General features: G+C 41.0%; 1 protein-coding gene across 7 annotated transcripts in view; it reads right to left on the bottom strand.

Annotated features, from left to right (window-relative positions):
- MAP4K3 (mitogen-activated protein kinase kinase kinase kinase 3) overlaps window positions 3,038–19,869 on the bottom strand; it is an 81,918-nt gene continuing 65,086 nt past the window's right edge. For all 7 annotated transcript variants that reach the window (XM_021389865.1, XM_021389864.1, XM_021389863.1 and 4 more), the window contains 8 exons: window positions 17,491–17,549; window positions 14,254–14,357; window positions 13,251–13,422; window positions 10,718–10,786; window positions 10,505–10,597; window positions 9,201–9,271; window positions 6,719–6,774; window positions 3,038–4,423 (listed from right to left, as the gene is read on the bottom strand). In XM_021389865.1, coding sequence (XP_021245540.1) covers window positions 4,336–4,423; window positions 6,719–6,774; window positions 9,201–9,271; window positions 10,505–10,597; window positions 10,718–10,786; window positions 13,251–13,422; window positions 14,254–14,357; window positions 17,491–17,549 — 712 coding nt within the window. In that variant the 3' untranslated portion in view covers window positions 3,038–4,335. The remainder of the gene's footprint in view (window positions 4,424–6,718; window positions 6,775–9,200; window positions 9,272–10,504; window positions 10,598–10,717; window positions 10,787–13,250; window positions 13,423–14,253; window positions 14,358–17,490; window positions 17,550–19,869) is intronic.

A 19,869-nucleotide genomic window follows, 5' to 3' on the forward strand; every position in this document is an offset into this window, starting at 1 on the left:
GCGCCTCCGCCGCGGCCCGACGGAGGTGACCTCACGCCGCCGCTCCGCCCCCGCGCCGCCGTGGGGCTGCCTCGGTCCGTGGGGGAGCGGGCGGGGAGGGTGGCTGTGGGCCGCGACGGAGATGGGGTAGCCTTACGCAGGTGCGGAGGAGAGAGAACACCTTTATAGAATCGCAGAATTGTAGACTAACCCTGGCTGGAAGGGCACGCTGGTCTTTGAAGATCTCGTCCAACCCAAGCCATCCTATGGTTCTGTCACACACAAGGATCACCGAGCCCAACTTCCCGCTCCGCACAGCACCACCCAAACCCGATGTCTGAGAACGGTGTCCCGGCATTAGAGCTATGACTGCCGTGGGCATCCTGCTCCGTGCCCACCGCCTTCGGGCAGAACCTGTCCCTTCAGCCCCCGACCCTCCCCTGACACAGCTCCATGCCGTCCCCTCGGGCCCTGTCGCTGTCACCGAGAGCAGAGCTCAGCGCTGCCCTCTGCTCCCTGTGAGGAGCTGCAGCCGCCATGAGGCCTCCCCTCAGCTCCTCTGCTCTGGGCTGAGCAACCGCAGGGGCCTCAGCGCTCCCCATACACCTTGTTCTCCAGGCACTTCCCCATCGTTTTCACCCTTCCATGGATGCTAATAGTTCTGTTCACCAACCAGAACCCCACAATCCCTTTCAGCACGGCTGCTCTCCAGCCTCCCATCCCCCAGTCTGTACCTACAACCAGGGTTGCTCAACTCAGCTGGGGAACCCAGCACTCGCTCTCATTGAATTCATGCAGTTAGTGATTGCCCAGCCCTCTAATTTGTTGTGATTTTTTTCTGCAAGGTCTCTCTGCCCTCGAGGGAAGAAACAACTCCTTCTAATTCAATGTTACTTATTGTACCTTCAGTTCAGTCTGCTTCAGAGGGAGCCATGCTGGGGGAGGCAGTCCCCAGCCCCGCTCTCAGCCAAGTGTCCACGTGCTCCAGGTCTTGCTTCTCTTGTTGCTCGCAGAGATGCAGGCAGGAGATGGTGCCTGCTTCTGGGCATCTGCTGGCAACTTGAGACCACGGGCAGTGTTACTGCTCCTCGGGGAGCTCCATTGCTTGTCCGGAGAAAGACACAGGTACCTCATGTAGGGTGGGGTCACAGATAAACAAACACGTTCTTCAAGCAACACAAGAGCAGCCAGAGGGGTGGGAGGAAAAAAAAAAAAGGCTAAGAAAAGCACAGTTGTAACACAAATGATACTCCCTCTTTGTGGGGCCTGGCAGGGCAAAGGATGCTGGAAATCAAAAGCAGATTCATTGTGCCCCAGTTCTGCAAAACAAGGAGTCTGAGGACCAGAGAAGACAGTCAGCTACTGCTCACAGGGAGGGTGAGAAGTGTAAGACCACTGCAGCTTGCTAGAAAGGATGGTTTGGGATCAGTTTCCTGGCTAAGAGGAGAGTGAGCTTGGGCAGACCATGGTGTCTATTTTTTTTTTTCCTTTTTTTTTTTTTTTTTGCAGGGCTGATAACCACAGGCACCTGTCAGGAATGGCATGCACATAGGGAAGCTCGCTTAATTAACATTTGAAGTGCTCTGAGGACAGGAGATGGTCCCAAGATGGTGAGCAGCATTTCAGCAGACAACAGATGGAACTTCTCAGAAAGAACTCTTTTACCCCACAGCTCTGCCTCAGGTGCTTTTCCTCCAGCCAGACTTTGCTGTCTGAGAGTGTCAGACTTCTGCTTTGAAGTTGCTGGGATGGGGATGAAAGGAGGGAATTTTTGCCTCTCAGTGCTGGTTGCTTGGCCTAGCAAGCTGCCTGTATGTTCAGGGATGCCATCTCAGCATCTCACAGTCTGCCATATGGTGAACCATCAGTCTGTCAGCATAAATCCTGCTATCAAATATGTGCAACACTGGATGTAAAATTACACTTGTGCTCTGCTCACCAGCTCTGCTAGTTGGAGATCAACACACCAGGGTTGTGGTCCAAAATACTCAACCAAGCTAGCATAACTCGGGCTGTTGGTGTAAGGCTGAGAGTGCTGGCTTTCCTTTCTGCAAGAGAGCTGGACATCCCTGCTTCGTTCTCTCCAGGAAGCTCCATTTGAACCAGGATCCAGCCTCAGCTCACGTTCCAAACTAGAAAGCAGCACAGGGATGACAAGCTGTCTTGGCTGTAAAAACAAACTTGAGACAATCATGTCTTAGCACATGCTCTCCCTCCTTCCCCTTTCCCTTTCTTCCTTGAGTTTGGCAAGCAATTCCAGCTGTACAATTCTCAGGGTACATCCTTCTACCAAAAGTGCTCAACCAGAGTGAAAAACAATTTCCCTGAGCTCCTGGTGCTTGCTGTTCAGCAGTGGCCCAGAAGCCCCAAACCGTGGGGCCCCAGCTGCTGCAGAAACCCAAGAGGAAGACTCATGTTTGCACATCAGCTACATTGTACTTGGTTAGAAGTCTGCTACTTTTTGCACACTGAAGTGAGGAATAGTCCACAGAGGCAGGATGGAAATCCCCGTTGGGCAGCAGCAAATACAAGTGAAACACCCAGAACTTCTCGCCTTTTCTGAGAATTCAGCTTCCCGGCACTGTGACTTGTTACCACCTCTCCCACAGGGCGGATTTGAGGTTCAATGCAAGGGAGGAGATGGGGCCAGCAGATCCAACAAGCTACAGGCTTTAAGCAAACAAACCAACGACAAATAGCCCAGCTGAAAAAAATAAAATAAAAATCAAGTTTTGCAAGCAACAGAGGTGCACTTGATAGAGGGAGAGGTCAAGTTACTCTAAGGAAGAAATTAAACAAGCCGGAGTTTGGAAGGACATGTCCAAAATACATATATCCATTGCCTAAGGGTATACAAGGGTAACACCACCTACGCTGAAGTGCTAGTCTAAATTCAGTGGAGTTCCAGCAGTCTGACCTTTCATACATTCAGAAATGCTCAGCTTCTGTGTTCGGCACAAACATTTAATAGCAGAATTCAAGACTCAGTATGTTCCATCAGCAGAGTTTAGTCTTAGGTGGAAATTAGTGCATGTGGTAATCTACTTGTACAACAACATGTTAAAAAAAGTTTATTTTACATTATATACATTAGAGAACATATTTCAAAGCATTACCAATCACAACAATAATGCAGGCCATAAATCACTTTAAATTTAGTTTGGTTTTAGTGTATATTATCACAATAAAATATAAAAGAACATATACAAAAAAGGAGTCAAATGTGTGCATTTTGCTAAAACTTGGCATTTACATACTCCATTGGAAAATAGCAATCAAAAATTCTTCTGATCAAAACTAAGTTCCTGTGATGCGTAGTAACCATTGTATTGTTTGAATGAGGTAGTAACTAAATTATTTTGGCCATGTGTTAACATCCTAAATCAAAGAAAGTGTGAAAATGGTTATAAGGCCAAAAAAAGTCAAAATGACATCGTCTTTGAGCCATTTCCACAATGTGGAATGTTGCTGCTTTTTCATTGTGATATGAAACTATTTAGTAAGACAAACAGTAATACTAATTTTTTATCACTGTATATGCTAGTAATTCAAACACCTATTGCAGTGTTACAGCAAGGTACCACTATTCTGGGACTGACACCCATTCAGAAAGTCTTGTTTTCAAGCATAGAGAAGTAATTGTAAAGAGAGTTTTAATTAAATATAAAATACAGGTGTCTAACTGGTTTGTTTCACAAAGAAAACTACCCGCGTAAACAAAAAAAGGGAACTCTGAAGCCCAAGTCATATCCACAAAGTCACAGCTTACCTTTGTGACTAAATACATCACATCTCAATATGTTGTGCAAACATGAACACCAGTGTGTTGCATCAAAATTAAAACAAGATTGTAATCTGATTACAGCCTTGGCTACAATTTCTAAAAGTTAAATTTATTTGTATTAGTAAATTACATATAATAAAATACAATAGTGTTGTTAAATGTACTATATTTGTTCCTAGCATCCCACTTTATAATAAACACATGACAAATCCTTAAAATAGTACCCCGATTTCATTTTTGCATCCTCAGTGACTTTTACATCTGTACAGGTAAGACACTTGTACTTAACAGGAGGACCACTATCTACAGAAAGTCAGTGTAGGTCTTCACCAAGAAGTTTCACTGAAAAATACTGCATATGTACAAAGATTACATAACAGTAAATTAAGCACTTCTGTGGTATCTTAATGCTTGTGTGTCCATACCACAAACAACTCTCATCTTCCTCTCATGCCATAATAAATTATAAAGTAACTGAAGTCAGGTTACTGCAGCTTTTGTGCAATTTCAGCCAGCCGTGAACACCACAGCAGGAGTGCTATCTTGTCGAGGTGAGCTGCTGCGCACCGCTCTCAGTAACTGTTCTCATGCCCTGCTAGGATATACAGATTGCTGTTGGCTGTTGGGTTATCTGTCGGCCTGCTTTCCAGCACCACGACCCTGAAATGAAAATAAAACAGCCACAAAGTCAAACTGTAAACACTCTTTCTCAGGGTGTCCCTCTGACCAGCAGTCATTTCTCTTTCTCTGGAGGCTTGTAGTCCAAAACTCACTCAAAGCAAAATCAACTTCAAATCCAGCTCAGGTTGCTGGGAATCTCATCCAGACATGGTCTGAACATCTCCATGGATCTCTCACAGCCTCTCTGGGCTCCTAATCAACACCTAATCACTCTCTGCATCGTATTTTCACCCCGCTTTTATCTATCTGAAATCGCCTTTGCTGTAACACACTCCTGTTGCCTCTCTTCCTTTCAAGCAGGGACTTCTGAGAAAGGTCCTGCTCCACCACTCCTTACTGCTCATCCCTTAAACAGGATGCTGTTAGTCTGTCCTTTGCCTATGGACATGCCAGATGACTGAAGCCTACTCTTCTGCGAGCATTTCCAGCCTTTCCTTGAGCCCACGCAAATTATCGAAGGTCACTAAATCCACAGAAACTTTCTCCAGCTCTAAAAGTCCCAGAGAAACAAAAAAATGTAAGCCAACAGAACTCTCAAAAGCAGCGTAATTACACAGAGATCTGTACTACCACTGCACAGACCATAAGGGATGTCCTACATTAGACCACTCTCTTTAAAGGAGAGAAATCAGCAATCACAGCTTGGTTTCACAAACTGAGATGTTTAATCAGGCAAGAACTGCTGAACGAACCAGGGTGTTCATGACTCGATTCTTCTCCACAACCACCCCCAAAAGAGAAGGTAGATTCTGAGAAATTCAAGTCCACCTATTGAGAATTCATCCAAGAAGAGGTAGCTTACTTCAGAACGAATGCTCTGCTCAGCATGCTCCACAAGGCATTCCCTGCTCACCAGGAGAAAACATGCAAGCTTTTATCACACTGATATAAGATTTTTCATTTCTCAGAATCCCACTTCCTATGAACTACTTAACAGAGAGACGTGTTGCTGGAAAAGGTTTTACAGCTCAAGCAGAAGATATGAGACTTGCAATCAAAATGATGTCTGAAAAATTTGGAATTAGAGTTTACTGCAGCACAGTCTTTAAATGTTGTCTCAGACTTGGGAGACTATTAGTCTAAGATGGAAATAGATGGAACAGTATTTATGAAGGCATTTTTCTCCAAGGCAATGATTTGCAATGTCATGTTCCATTCTGAAGTCAGACTTGTTTTTAATTTAAGCTACGCTGTCTCTTAACAAAGAGAAATGACATAATAAAGCTGAGCTCTGTGCACATCTCACTGGCACCAGGAGAGTAAAACCCTCAGGTCAGAGATGAGTATTGCTTACAATTACTCATTACCAGAGACCTATCAGGTATTGCACATAAAGCAGAACCCTCAACCCCCAGACAGCAAAAATTGCCATGAGGTTGCTAGCTGACAAAGCCACAGCACCATTCAGTGCTGTTGATGTTACAGGTAATTATAGGGCTGTGCATCAAGCTTGGACAAGTAGCATACGGGGAAAGCCTCTGGTTACTGTGGAGCTTATTGGTAGTTCCAAAATGCTACAAGAGAGCGAGTTCCCTGCAAGCCTAAGACAGAGACAATTCTAAAGAAATTGAAGACTATCTTTGCACTACATATGAAGATGTTGCTGGTAAAACTGTCATGTCAGCATTCACTCTCCAGAGACAAAACACATGCTGCTTTCATAGCTGTCAAGTACAAAGTTTGACAGCAGGGCAGAGAAACTTGAGGAAGTCAGTGACACTCCTAAAGTAGTAGTGACTGACTTTGCAAGCTAATATTTGATCGATAGGTCAGACAGACACAGTGTTTGCATCCTGCAAAAGAAACACCAAAGAACAACTATGCTAAGAATTATGAAGAGCTCTTAAAAGACCTGAGCTGTCATGCTGATACGACTCCTTTCTGTGCGTGAAATTGAGATATTTACATTTTTAAGGTGAGGGTTTTTTTGGCATATGTCTCATGCAGCTGAGCATCTCAAAGCAAAGATTTTAGTAAGTTAAAAGAATTACAGCACAAAAAGGAAAAGGCTCCCTGGGGATTTTAACTGCAGCCAATTGCGAGCTTCCTGACATGGCTGAGTACTTCTGGAAGCCCACAAACACTACTAGAAGAATTTTAATTTTTTTAAGAAAGAGAAGTAAACTTAAATTGAAGAAAGGTACAGATGTACACGAACTAATGAGTAAGATGGCTAGACAAGGAATCACAAGAAACAAGCAGAAAGAATTTTTAGAAGGTAGGAGGGAAACATTATGCCTTATTTTAGCATGCCGCATTCACTTCTCCTCATACCTGTCAGATCCCAGAAGCCTGAATATCCTTGTATTATCAGAAATTTCTTGTGTGATCTAGACAAAAATAAAACAAGTATTTACATGTTAAGTGCACAGGTGATTTTTTTATTTTTTAATCAACCGAAAGAAAATAATTGACGATGGCTAATACCCCAAATCGACAGCTCAATTAAGGTGGCTAGAGAGTGCATTGCAACTATCACTCACAAATGAGATCCAAAAGGTTGTTTTCGGTTTCTTCCCAGTTCTTGCCAAGTAACGTGAGTTCCTCTGGTAGCAATTGCAATCACATCAGCAGGGCTCAGTGCCACACAGCACAGCACCTGAGCTACTGGCACCATTCTCTTTACATCATGACTGAAATAGGTACCTGTACGGCTCTAATTTGCCTCACTCTACAGTAGGTGTCTGAAATGGTTCAGGTAAGCCACACACAATACCTATACATTTTGTTGAAATTTTGAATCATAATGATGTAGTACGTTCATCTTTTGAAGACCTTAAAAGGGAAACAATCAAATTTGTGGCACTTATGCCCACTGTGTAAAGAAAGCACAGTATTTTGACATTTCAGACCAATGTAATACAGCACTGCGTACTGCAGGTGAATTGTACTTGTGAGATACGTCTTTATGATTCCATGAATACCAAAAGCAGTAAAGAAAATAGTATCTTAATCAGTAACGTCAGCCAAAGCTCACTGAATACACCAAAGGATATCAAGTCATACTGTGAATGGGAAGCAGTGTTTCAAAGCTCCCTTTCTACATAGCCACATTTCATTTCTGAAGACAGAAGACATTTTTCTCTCCTTCCTAATCCTAGTAGCATTAGCTGCCTTAGTGAATACACTTACAGCACAGAGAATTAAAAAAAAATCATAACGATGAAGTTTCCCACTCTAAGATAAATGCTTCTTGCTTGCTGTGAGGTCAAGTCTACATCTTGGCCCGCATTCTAGTCTTGTCTCAGCATTTACACGGTGTTTCATCCTTCCCAATCAACCAATCAAGCCAATGCAGAAGGTCACAGTTGTGGAAGGAAAAGGTGAAACAATTTTACAAGTAGCTAAAATTGTCCCAAATTAGACCAGACAATATTAGGCTAGAGAATTAGTAATAATTCAGATTCTGCTAATACTGAAGTTTTCAAGGAGAAATGTGCTGCAACGTTAGGATGGTAAGGACATTTTCAAGTGTAACAGCTTCTTATAAACTACACAGTTCCCACAAAGTACCAAAGGTGGTCAAGATCCATGTCCAGGAAAGCAGGCTTTTCACATTACCAATGAAAACTGGTTCATCTTTTTCCTAATAGTTGTGGCCACTAGGACAGCCAGGAGTGATAAGGAATTTTAAAAGCCCTGAGAGTTTACCCTAGGTATGCTCTACATAAAAAAGTTTGAGGTGACTTTCCTTCTGGCAATTGCTCAGCTCTGTTGTCTGTTCTTCATCTGGATGCTGGCTTTGGCTTGATAAAAACAAACCAAGACAACAGCGTTCCTTATGCTTTACATAAACAATGTAAAGCACCCATTTGTGCTGCAGCACTCTGGGGCATGTCCTCTCACAACTGGATCGGAGCTTCTGAGTGCCAATGGGTGGGGTAACATGCTGAGCTTTGCACAATGCTGCTAGCAGCAGTCGGGAGTTGGAGAAGTGCCTAGCGGCGTCATCTCCTCCTCATGCTCTGCGCTAACAGCATAGGAGCTAAAGCTTACTTAACATTATGAGTTCTTGAGAAAAGGACAATCATGCCTGGTGATCTACCATGCAGAAATACCACGAAGAACATTTGTAAACTTGGAAATAGAAAACAGTCTGACTCTAGCGTCTGGTCCAACTTCCCACAAAGAGCAGGATTACTGTCAGTATAGATTAGGTCAGCTGTAGCTCTGTGCAAATAAATGCAGTGGTATAACAATGTGGAATATCTAAATTTGCCATAGAATGAGTGTATATGTGCCTGAAAATACAACTAGTCATAATGAACTCTCTCAGTAAATGTGACACTGATGAAGCAGCTGGTGAAGTCTGTAAGCATTCTTTAAAAATCTAATTAAAAGACTCATTAAAACCCTATAGACTGCAGTGTTTTCACTAACACCTGGGTGCAGAAAATTTACAGCAGGAAAAAAGAAGTAAGAAAGGTATTTACAATTATTTACAACGATGTGGTACAATTTTACACCATTACAACCACTGGCAAAGCCCAAACCCAGGCATCCACCTGGGGGAGGCTAAGAGACTAATTGCAATGGCCTTCGAAGCAATTTAAACTGAATAAAATTAATGTAAGCAAGAATTAGAGTTGGATACTTTTTATGGCATGAGATACACTTTGAAAGAGACTCTAGTTTCCAGGTCTAACTTAGGAAGTCACTGAAAGGTTTTAAGTTTTTTCAGCCCACAGCACCATACATTTATCCTGAACTTGACTTCTATTAGGAACTAGAATTTGAAGCAAAATGCACTACTCACCTCATTTGATCTAAAACTCCTTCCTTGCATTCCGTGTTTCCAGAACGCTAACACACTGTCCTGCAGACAGACTGGTAACAAATAACACTGGAATCAGTTTTCATATGCAATGCCAACTCTTTCTTTTAAGCATATTGCTGCAGTTTTGAAATTTTTGTATATACATATTATGGTTTGATGTTCACCCACACAGACTGCAAAACATCTCATAGGAATCACTGAACCTGCCTCTGCAGTAGCTGCATTTATTTATTTAAAGAGCAGGCTCTAAAAATACTCTCACTCAACTCGGTAAACACCTTTCTGCCTAGGATTTCATCCTAAAAACAGTCCTCTCTTCCGAGTCTAATAGTTGCAGAAAATATAAAGTGAATTTTTACAAAAATGTCACAGCAGTGATATTTTTAATCCACCTCACATCTATCGGCTAGCATGGCCTTTATCCAACAGCAATGCAAAGCTTTACAAAAGCCTTTACTTCCCAGCCCTTCTCCTTGTCACACAAACAGAACCATGTTACAGACATCTGCATTTGAATCTTGTCAAAGGAAATGCGTCAAGGGCCTTCCTCACATAGAGTGTACATGTGGAATAATCTGTCCCACCTGCATCCAGCATCCTACACCTGTGAATCAGGGCAGGGATGCCGGAAATAGAGCAGAGCTCTTTAGAGACACTTTTAAGGACTGGGGAGGACAGTGGTAGCTCACTTGTGATGAGCAGGGACAGGACTACAGCACACGCAGAGGTACCACCAACAGTGAGTAGCTTCAGGTACACTTGCTCCTTCCCTCTCCTCGTTCCTAACTAACAGGAACCATAGAAGCAATGTTTTCCATGACACCACTGGAAAACTATCAAAATGGATGTATTACATGTTTCACAAATCCAACTATTCAGTTTCTTTACAAGAAAATAACTGGTGTTATTGATGTGAAGTATGACGTATATTGATTTAGTCTTTGAGCTACTTTATAAAGACAGACTGCATGAACACACATGCAGAATGAGTTAGCCATGAGTGAGTCACAGGGTTTAAGTAGGTTGTATTAAAGTTTTCTTTTAGAGGCTGAAGGTCTCCGTCATTTGCAGACCATTTAGCCTAACAAGGGAAGACTCCAGAGTTATTACTCTGTTTGGATTGCTCCAGGGGATGTAACATGCTAAACCATCCAACACAAAGTGAAATGCTTGAGATAATGTTTCACATGCCAAAAGACTTGATAGTTAGCATTTCTAATTCTGTGCTGTAAGAGAAAATAAGCTAATCAAATATTCAACATTAATAAAGAAATCCAACTTACCTATTGATTCAATCTGAAAGTCAAATGTGAGCTCTGATGACAGTTTGCGGCTGGATTTTAACCTGCCTTGCAGATTCACTATTTTTATGCAGCCTAGACAATAAATAGGATACACCAACCAACAGTTAATATTCAGTATGACTTAATTTGAAGACATACAGTATGCATGAACATGTACATGTATGTATATATTTAGCTGATACTCAAACTTACAATCCAAACACACCAAAATGGTATCTCTCTCCAGCTGTGTTACATGTACAACACTTGTCTCTGTAGTGTCTATAAAAAAAATGATAGTGTTAGTTCATAAAATAAATTACCATGAAATCTGAAATGGAACTTCAAGAGACTGAGACAGTTTAATGGGTTAGTGTGTTTTTTCCTGTTTAAAACAATCATCTTACCAGTGACATTTCTCTTCCCTTTGAGAGCCATGTCCATTTATCCAACTTGTTGACTGTGACAGGAAAACTGAAGCTATAATATTAAAGTATGGACTTAATCCAGTCTTTCCTGAGCCATATCGCAGAAGCAAGCTCACGTGTACATTGTATTTTGTACACTGTATTTTATTCTGTAAGTCTCATTCAATATTGCTGCTGCAAAAAATGTATACATCTGGGACTGTCCACACTAAACTTGAACGATGTTCCAGTCCATTTTGCTTCTGCCTTTATTTCTGGATCTTACTAGGGACTTTTATATTAGATCTTAATTCTTGCTGCTATTTTTAGACTTTCTATCCATAAATATTTTAAAAAAAAAAAAAGGGATATTATTTCCTTCTCCAAACTTGTCTTCTGAGTTACAGCTGCAGCAGTCTCCACCACAGCAAACCGGGAAATCTGACCCATAAGTGATCAGTGGACATGTCAGCTCAAAAGAGAAGTGCTGTTTGGACTGTTTGATTAGAACATTACAATTAAACAAAAGACAGCTTTTACTAACTCAGCACTGCTGCCACTGATTCCATTCTTTTTTGCAGAAAGAAAAACTCATTAAATCTGTTAGAGATGAGAAATCAGAGCATGTTATCTAAAATATCTAATAAAATCCACGGTCCTGTTGAGCAGCTAAAACCCTCTCACAGATGACGTTAGGAGCGTGCTCCTTCAGATGGCCTCTCCATCTTTTATTCTGCCGTTTGGTGTCTTGGAAGGTACACATTAATAGCCTTAACAAATTTCTAATGCGTGATCTTAACCAAAGTTGGATATAGCCATGATGAAAGCATGCAACAGAAAGACTGAAGGACATACATCTGTGCACCCACATCATGTGATGTAGAAGCATGCGCTGCACTGGCTGAAGCTAACAGGAAAGGGAGGGAAAGGGGAGAACGCAAGCCCCTGCAATAAAGTCTATGGCAGCTATTTTTTTTAATGTCTTCATCAGTCATTTACAAACAAAACGTCAAATGTGAGACAAAGTCTGACCATGTTAAATGCTCTCCTCACTTAAAAACACACAAAAAAATCTGTTTGATTGCATTATTGCCCTCCTGTCAGCAGAAGACAAGGAACCAATACAACACAAGAGTTTAAATTAGTGTTAAACAAATAGGAGAAAGTAACAGACATAATGGGAGAACACACAAATGATTCAAGGAGGCTACAGAAGTATTTTTGGAAAGAATAATGCAGTGTTAGATTAGCCACATGAATAAAATAAAAAGGAATTGGGAAGCAAGTTATTGTACTTACATACTGACAGACAATATTGAAAGAACAACAACAACAAGATGTTATGGTTCAAAGATATTCTATTTGGCATGCTACTTTTATTGACTCTACTGAAGAGACAGAATAGATGTACAAGTTTGAAAATAAAATGCACTAACTCTGAAGTAATAAGTGCATTAATTGTCCAACCGCTGATCATTTTGCTTTCTCTAACAATTTAAGCTTTTCACAGCAGCAAGAAATTCGGCAGGCATCCTTTCAGTGGAAACCACTCCTCAGTGAATTCCACAGGATACAATTAGCCATACACACCTATGCTGTCCTGTGCTAGCATATACAAATTATCCATGGATCGACAAAGACTCTTTGCCTAGCAATAACTGAATTATTTATTGCTTCTATTTCTGCAAGCTACGACTGGACTCAGCTCACTACTGTACCTAGGTTTACAACTCTTCGTACACTTTTTTTTCCAAGAGTTTCTACTGTTACTCAGATGGTGCGGCCTCCTCACTCACATAGCACTCAGACTAGTGACAGACAGGTGATTGGATTCCTCTTATCAGCGGTCCTAATTCTTTCTTATTCCATTAACATAAAAAAGAACAGAAATATGCTGCTCCTAAGCAGGAGGCCAACAATGTAATTTCTAACAATACTGGCTAATTATGATAAAGCCAAACCACACCTACAAAGATTTTGAAAGAAATCACTCAGAGTGTTGTTCTATTAAAATCCACTAAGTAAACAGAGGTCACAGTGCCAGAGTAGAGCACTGTGGGTAACAGTCAAGCACAGCCTTATTTATGAAAATGCAAAAACCACAACTCCATTGTTGAGATTTTAACAGTAATTCAATCAGTTCACTTATAGAAACATTAAAAAAGAAAGAAAAAAAGGGTGCATAAGCAAGCAGGTACAAAGACCCCTTTAAACAAAAAAAAACTTATTTTAATAATTTAAGCATTCGTTTTCTCAAAGGCAACTACCTTTCTAGTAATTCAACTAAAATAGAAGAGCAAGGAACGTTTCTGAAAGCAAGCACAACAGCATGCACAAACCTGTTTCTGTAAACCATGAAGAGGTAGAATTTGGGTTGACAGTCTCAAACTTCACCACCTGGTTGAAGTCTCTTCCTCTACTGACACCAACACAAACTAAAGGGAATTCCTGCTCAGGGACTACCAACATTTCAAACAACCTCAGTGGACAAGGTACAGGAAAATCTATGTGCTAGATTAAGAAACAAAAATACGTATTAGAAGGGAAACAAGTTTAGTCGGAGTTGCTATTAGCTATTTAAACTGTATTGTAAATTTTATCCTATATATTTTAAAACTTACTTCTTCAGATAACAGTAACTGATAGAAACAGAAAGCCTGAGTTGAGAAGATTAGAAAGTCTTCATGCTGATTTGGTTAAAACAGATTGAATGTCTTTCATCATGCGTGCTCTGTGCAGCTGCTCACAGAGAACAGGAGTGCTATACCCGGGATTGCTCTCCCTGGCCATGGAGTCTCTAAACTCCAGCTTCCCAGGCCGATCAAGTCATAGCAGCTGCCTCTCTACAAACACACATCCACCTTGGTTCCACCTCTTCTGATGGTGTCAGACAGGGAGAAAACAAGCGTTTCTGGGCACCTGCAGTGCCACAAAGCACTGAGCAAGAGGCTACCTTCTCTCCAGTATGGGAGCAAGTGCACTCTTAACCCATGTTATTTCTCCATTTGGCCTTGCCTCAGTCTGAAGGCCAGATTTTTAAACGTGTATCTAAATGACAATGCTCATGCAGAGAAGAACTTTGTTCTTCTAGTGAAGTGCACTACAAAAAAGCCCAAAACATTCCTATGTTTTTTAAGTTGGTAAATATCTATTACAGACATTTGAGTAGTTAACTTCAATATAACTTAACAGAAACAGAGACAAAAGTGTATGCCTGCTAATAACTAAATTGTTCACTTATTTACTGTTATTTAATAACACAAGAAACAACTAATACTTAACTAATAATTACAAGATAAATAGAATCAAACATCAGGGAATTTCATCTTATTACAACATTACCTTGATTAACATGAATTTTTGCATTGGTTCAACCCATTCTAACAAAACAATGCTAGACTGTAGTGCTCCACAGAGGTACTTGTGGCCTGTGTAGGGATTCCTCACTGTCAGAGAAGAAGAGGTAATATACATTAGTACAATAAACAAGCACAAATTATAAACGATTTTCAACTAAATAACAGTTCATGTATTTCTGGAAAATAACCCCTCCTATCCTACTCTAACCTTTCATAAAATAAAACTGCTGAAAAGTCAGCATCCATACTCGGAGAATGGCAGCAGTGAGCATGCTGGAGCAGGGGTTGCCTTTCTACTGGGTGTAACAAATAGCAGCTCATGCCAAATAAGCCACAAAAACTTTGACTCTCACCAAGAGAGCTGTGACATGTTTGACGTATTCAACTCAGAGCTGAGTGTTAATTCTTGAACTGGTAGATGAGAATTACTATTTTAGACATGCTAAATAATAACAATAATTAATAATAATAATAATAATAAAGGTGTATGCATGCATGCTTGCTTTAGCATGTTGATTTGCCTAAATAATCTCCAAATTATCATGAGAAGCTGTTAAGGAATAGTTTTTTTTCCATGATACACAGACAGTAGGAATTGAATAGTCACTGTCATTTGAGAACTGCTCAGCAGCTTTTTAAATACCATAATGGCAAGTCTGAAATCCAAGCACTGTATTTCTGATAAGCACTTGCAGGTCAGCATGAAATCCAGTTTTCAAGTGACACACAGTTTCTACTCAACTGCACTTTTTCCTATTTTTATCAGAGCTCAGTTAAAAAATGGAAAGAGGTCAATAAAGTTGAAAAACTGAGCACCATGAAACAAATTTGATTCTACAATGACAGAATTTCACTCCTTAATGGTGGATATGCAGGCACAGCTTAAGAACCCCAAGGCTTGCTCCAAAAGTAATGCCTCCTATTTCATTACACTGGCCCACAACATCAGAAGCAGATGCTGGTGGTACAGCAGCAGAGGCTGAACCTTCCCACCAATATTCCGTTACATTTTGTTGCCGTGTAACAGATGGCAGCAGAGGGGCACTCCGACAAAATGGCATCTGACATAGAAGTGCACAAAAAGACATTGATGCCCTGGAGCGTGTTCAGAGGAGGACGACGAAGCTGGTGAGGAGTCTGGAGCACAGGCCTTATGAGGAGCGGCTGAGGGAGCTGGGATTGTTCAGTCTGGAGAAGAGGAGGCTCAGGGGGGACCTTATCACTCTTTATAACTACCTGAAGGGAGGTTGTAGTGAGCTGGGGGTCAGCCTCTTCTCTCTTGTAACTATTGACAGGACGAGGGGGAATGGCTTCAAGTTGCGCCAGGGGAGATTTAGGCTGGACATTAGGAAATACTACTTTTCTGAAAGAGTGGTCAGGCGCTGGAACGGGCTGCCCAGGGAGGTGGTGGAGTCACCGTCTCTGGAGGTGTTCAAGGAACATTTAGATATAGCGTTGAGAGACATGGTTTAGTGGGGTTATTGGTGGTAGGTGGACGGTTGGACTAGGTGATCTTGTAGGTCTTTTCCAACCTAGCTGATTCTATGATTCTAAAGTAAAAATGAGGAAGTGAATTCCTCCATGGAGAGAAAATGGCACCCACTGACATTCATCAAAGCTTGCCAAACACTGATGGAGATCAAACAATGGATGTGAGCACAGTGAGGTGGTGGGTGGTGTGCTTCAGCAGTGGCAACAGTGGATCAGATCCACTGGTGCAGATTTGTACGAGCGCAGCACATAGGCTCTTGTTCATTACTGACAAAAAAGCACAGCTAATAGTGTTTTGTAGCTGAGAATTTGTTCTATCAAATAGTGTTACTGCACTGTTTGTACCTGTTGTAGTCTCTAAGGAAATAAATAGGAACCATTACTTTCACAGTGACCTATCTGAAGATAAGATCTTAAACTGCAGCAAACTAACCATCAGCCATCAGGTAATCGATGACAAGGATCAAGTAACAAGCCCCTAACCCAGGACAATCTACATACATGACAAATAATGCTCTTGCTACCCTACTGCCACAAAAATCCACTAGCAACCCATTGGCACCTGAAACACCGAAGCCTAATTTCATTAATCCAAGTTCTCATTCACTACCAGTCAAGCCAACTGCAAAATACAAGTTGCACTTGCCATGACCCTCAGCAAGGCTGAACTCAGCAGAAGAAACCACAGAACAAGTAATTGCCAACACCTGTAAACGAGAGAAAGACGACCAGAACTTCTGGTCTTTTTCTACCTCCTACGGCCTTGCTGATTTCCCTAGGCCAAAGAGATCATCACATATACTGCCTGCAGCAATAGAGACCCAGGCTGCATGCAGTAAGAAGGGCCCAGGGCGTGGGGATCTGTCACCTCTCCCCTTAGATCTGCCTTTTGTCACACCACACCCCTCAACTACATCCAGTACACTGAGGAGTGAGAGGCTGGGAGTTTTCCTTTCAACATCCATTAACATTCACAGATAGACCAGACACCTCAACTAAGGCAATGCCTGGATGTACACAGTACACAATGTTAACGCCCTACCACACCCTAGGGGATTTGTATCCCAGAAAAAGTCAAGTTTTAACAGGCAAACTGGGCACAGAAGTGATAACATATGTAAGACATTTTTAGCAAAATTAGGGAGATTTTCATTTTTCATCAGGGTAAGTGACAGATGCTCACTTACCACTCAAAATCTGTATAATTCCTCAGACCAAAGAACTGATTATGGAACTTGTAACTCTGAATGATCTCCTGGTGTCCCCCTTTTAAAACACTTCTCAACAGACTGTGTGTTTAAGTTTTAAGCAGCTGGCACTCCAAAGATACCATAAAGACTCCAGGGACTGTCCTCAAAGATTCAAAAATACTGTTTTCAGCAACCAGTATTAACAATTGGAACTTCTGCTAGGAAGTCAGGCTACTTAACCTGATAACTTCTTTTAAGTCACACTCCATCCATGGAGATTAGTTTCTTCCTGAGGGCTGGTTTAAATTTGATGCATTCTGCTTCTCTCCATTTTCTTGAGAATTGTCTTTATCTTTCAAAACGAAGAGAGAAATGGGGAAGTTTTCACGGCCTAAATGCAAAGGACTAATGTGAATGAGTTCACTGCCTGCAAATGCATAGTTTCACAACATTTACAGAAAAGCCTCTTCTCCAGAAGTCTTAATACTGCTACCCACTTGTACTGTTTATCAGAGCTTATTCTGCACATCTTTACTTACCGACACAACATTTTTGACACCATTTAGTGTCAGGAATTTTTGTAGATACAGCAAACTTCCTGCAAGATAAACACAGAATTATCAATCAACTAAAGTAACTGAATTTCCCTTCAGAAAGTTGCTGCTGTGAAAATTATATTTGTCCATCGGAGAAACAAAACATGTATTTGTTTGTCTCTCTCTTCTCAAAACAATATGCCTAGAACACTCAAGATGATCTCTTTTCAAGCAGGGAGATGTTGTTAAGTTATGCAGCGTTACGAATACAGTTAGAGGACAATTTGTAACCTGTTACATCGAAGGCATGTGAGAAATTAGACCATACTAGACATCTTGCTAAGCCCTGCCATTGCAAACTAACATCTTAAGTTTTTCAAAGCTTTTCGTAGGCAGAGCAGCATGAGAAGGTCTGAAGGAGGACAGAAAGGTAGCTTTGCAAGATTTTATTTCCCATGCATGGAACATTCCCTGAGAAATCATGAAAATAATTGCTTGAAAAATTATCAAATGAGCAAGGGGAGGTGGTGTTTTTTGCTGGAAGTGGGAGTCACTGCTTCTGGAAGACGACAAACTGTATGAAGGTTGACCACAGAAGCCTTGACAGTGAAAATTACTAATTTGATTGATGGTGCAGAAAAGATGGGATTAAGTGGAGTGACAGACTGATGCTTCAGTCAAAGCTATGAACTAGGAAAACATTTGCTTAGTATTTCAAATGAAGCTGTCCAGAAATGACTAATAACACTGTAGGACTGAGATGCATAAAAATAGTATTAGTCACAAATTTAGGCTGGGAGAAGTCAAGAAAGGCTTGGAAGGACCTACTCAGGGACACTCAAAATAAGGAAGCTGGACAGGAGATTTACCACAGACTTATTTTCTGTTTCTGAATGCTTGCCAACCAAGTATCGTACACTGAGCTTCAACCATTTGGCATTGTTGATCATACTGGAACTTACATAAAAACTTCACTTTTTTTTTTTGCTTTGCATTTTCTCTACAGAAAACTGTTTTTAGTTTATCTTCATTATTTCATATAGTACTCATCACCATAGTATTTAAGAACTTTCTGCATAATATACTTTGTGGCCTGGCAAGGAACAAAAACTATGCTCTTCTACTTAAGTCAAACATAATTTTGGTAGTCTGCCTGGCTGATGTTACTACCCTGATGCCTTAAAGCTAAAGGATAAGGCAACAAAACATTATCTAAGTGAATCTGTCCTGCTTTTGAATGACTAGGTTGGCACTTGCACATTCAGGTTATGCTGCATTTTTCTTGGGATGCAACAAGACAGAACAGGAAATTTTTCCAAGCCTTCTGGAACTTAGGTGAGGTATCATTTCAGGTTGAAAACTGTCTGAATTTGTTCCTTACAGGACCTATGTAATTATTATGGTTATTAGTCCACTGCTGTTATAATCCTCAACCCAAAGGCTCCCAGATAAAGTTAGTTAAGAAGACAAAGGAGCTGAACTGTTGTGCAGACACAAAGATGACAACATTTCAAATACAAATCTCTTAAGTAATTAAGAATTCAACCTCTAGGAAGAACACAATTTTTAGGTAAGTGTTGCACCATTACGCTTGCAGATGACTGAACAAGAAGTCTTTCCTGAACCTGAGAATTAAATGTTAACAAGCTGAAAGTAGTACCAAAGTAACTGAGAATCAGGTCTGCTCTAATACAATTTCCTAACAGAAAAGCCTATCAAATGAAAAAATAAAGTGATTCACTATGTCCTTTAAGGATCAAAAATTTCTCTGCAACTTAAAAAATCCTCATCTATTTGAACGAGCTCTGAAGGCTTGCTTGGCAGCCAGTACTGCATCCCATCTATGGGATTTTGCGTGCTCTTGCTAGTAAATGAAGTTGGAGGGACTGCATGCATAATGCACTGCAAGCATCTGGGGACAAAAATTTCCTTGTAATACTTTCCTCTCTGGCCTGCAAGAAATGACTTGCCAATGATGAGAGCCAAATCTATGTTCCAACTCTATTTTGCCCATCTTTCAAAACAGCCCATCAGCCCAGTCCTTCTGCAGTACGGGTCATCTTGATAACCTCCCCCGATGATAAGCTGGGGAAATCACTTAAGTGCAACTTTTTTTTTTTTTTTTGATAGAATGGAAAATGAGCGCTCAGAGCACAAGCAAGTAACTAATTTAAGATCATTATTTCTACTTGCCTGAAATATCACAGGTACAATACTGACCCAAGATTTTGTTTCACAGGTACGATCACGACTTGCAATACTAGACCATACCTTCCAAGAGCTATGCCCAGAAACAAGAGGTTTCACAACAAGGTGAAATTTACCAAACCCCATTTCTCTACTAAGAATATATTCATACCTCAATTCATGTAAATATGCGGG

This window comes from Numida meleagris, chromosome 3, assembly GCF_002078875.1.
Source record: "Numida meleagris isolate 19003 breed g44 Domestic line chromosome 3, NumMel1.0, whole genome shotgun sequence".
In the NCBI taxonomy this organism is placed as follows: Eukaryota; Metazoa; Chordata; class Aves; order Galliformes; family Numididae; genus Numida; species Numida meleagris.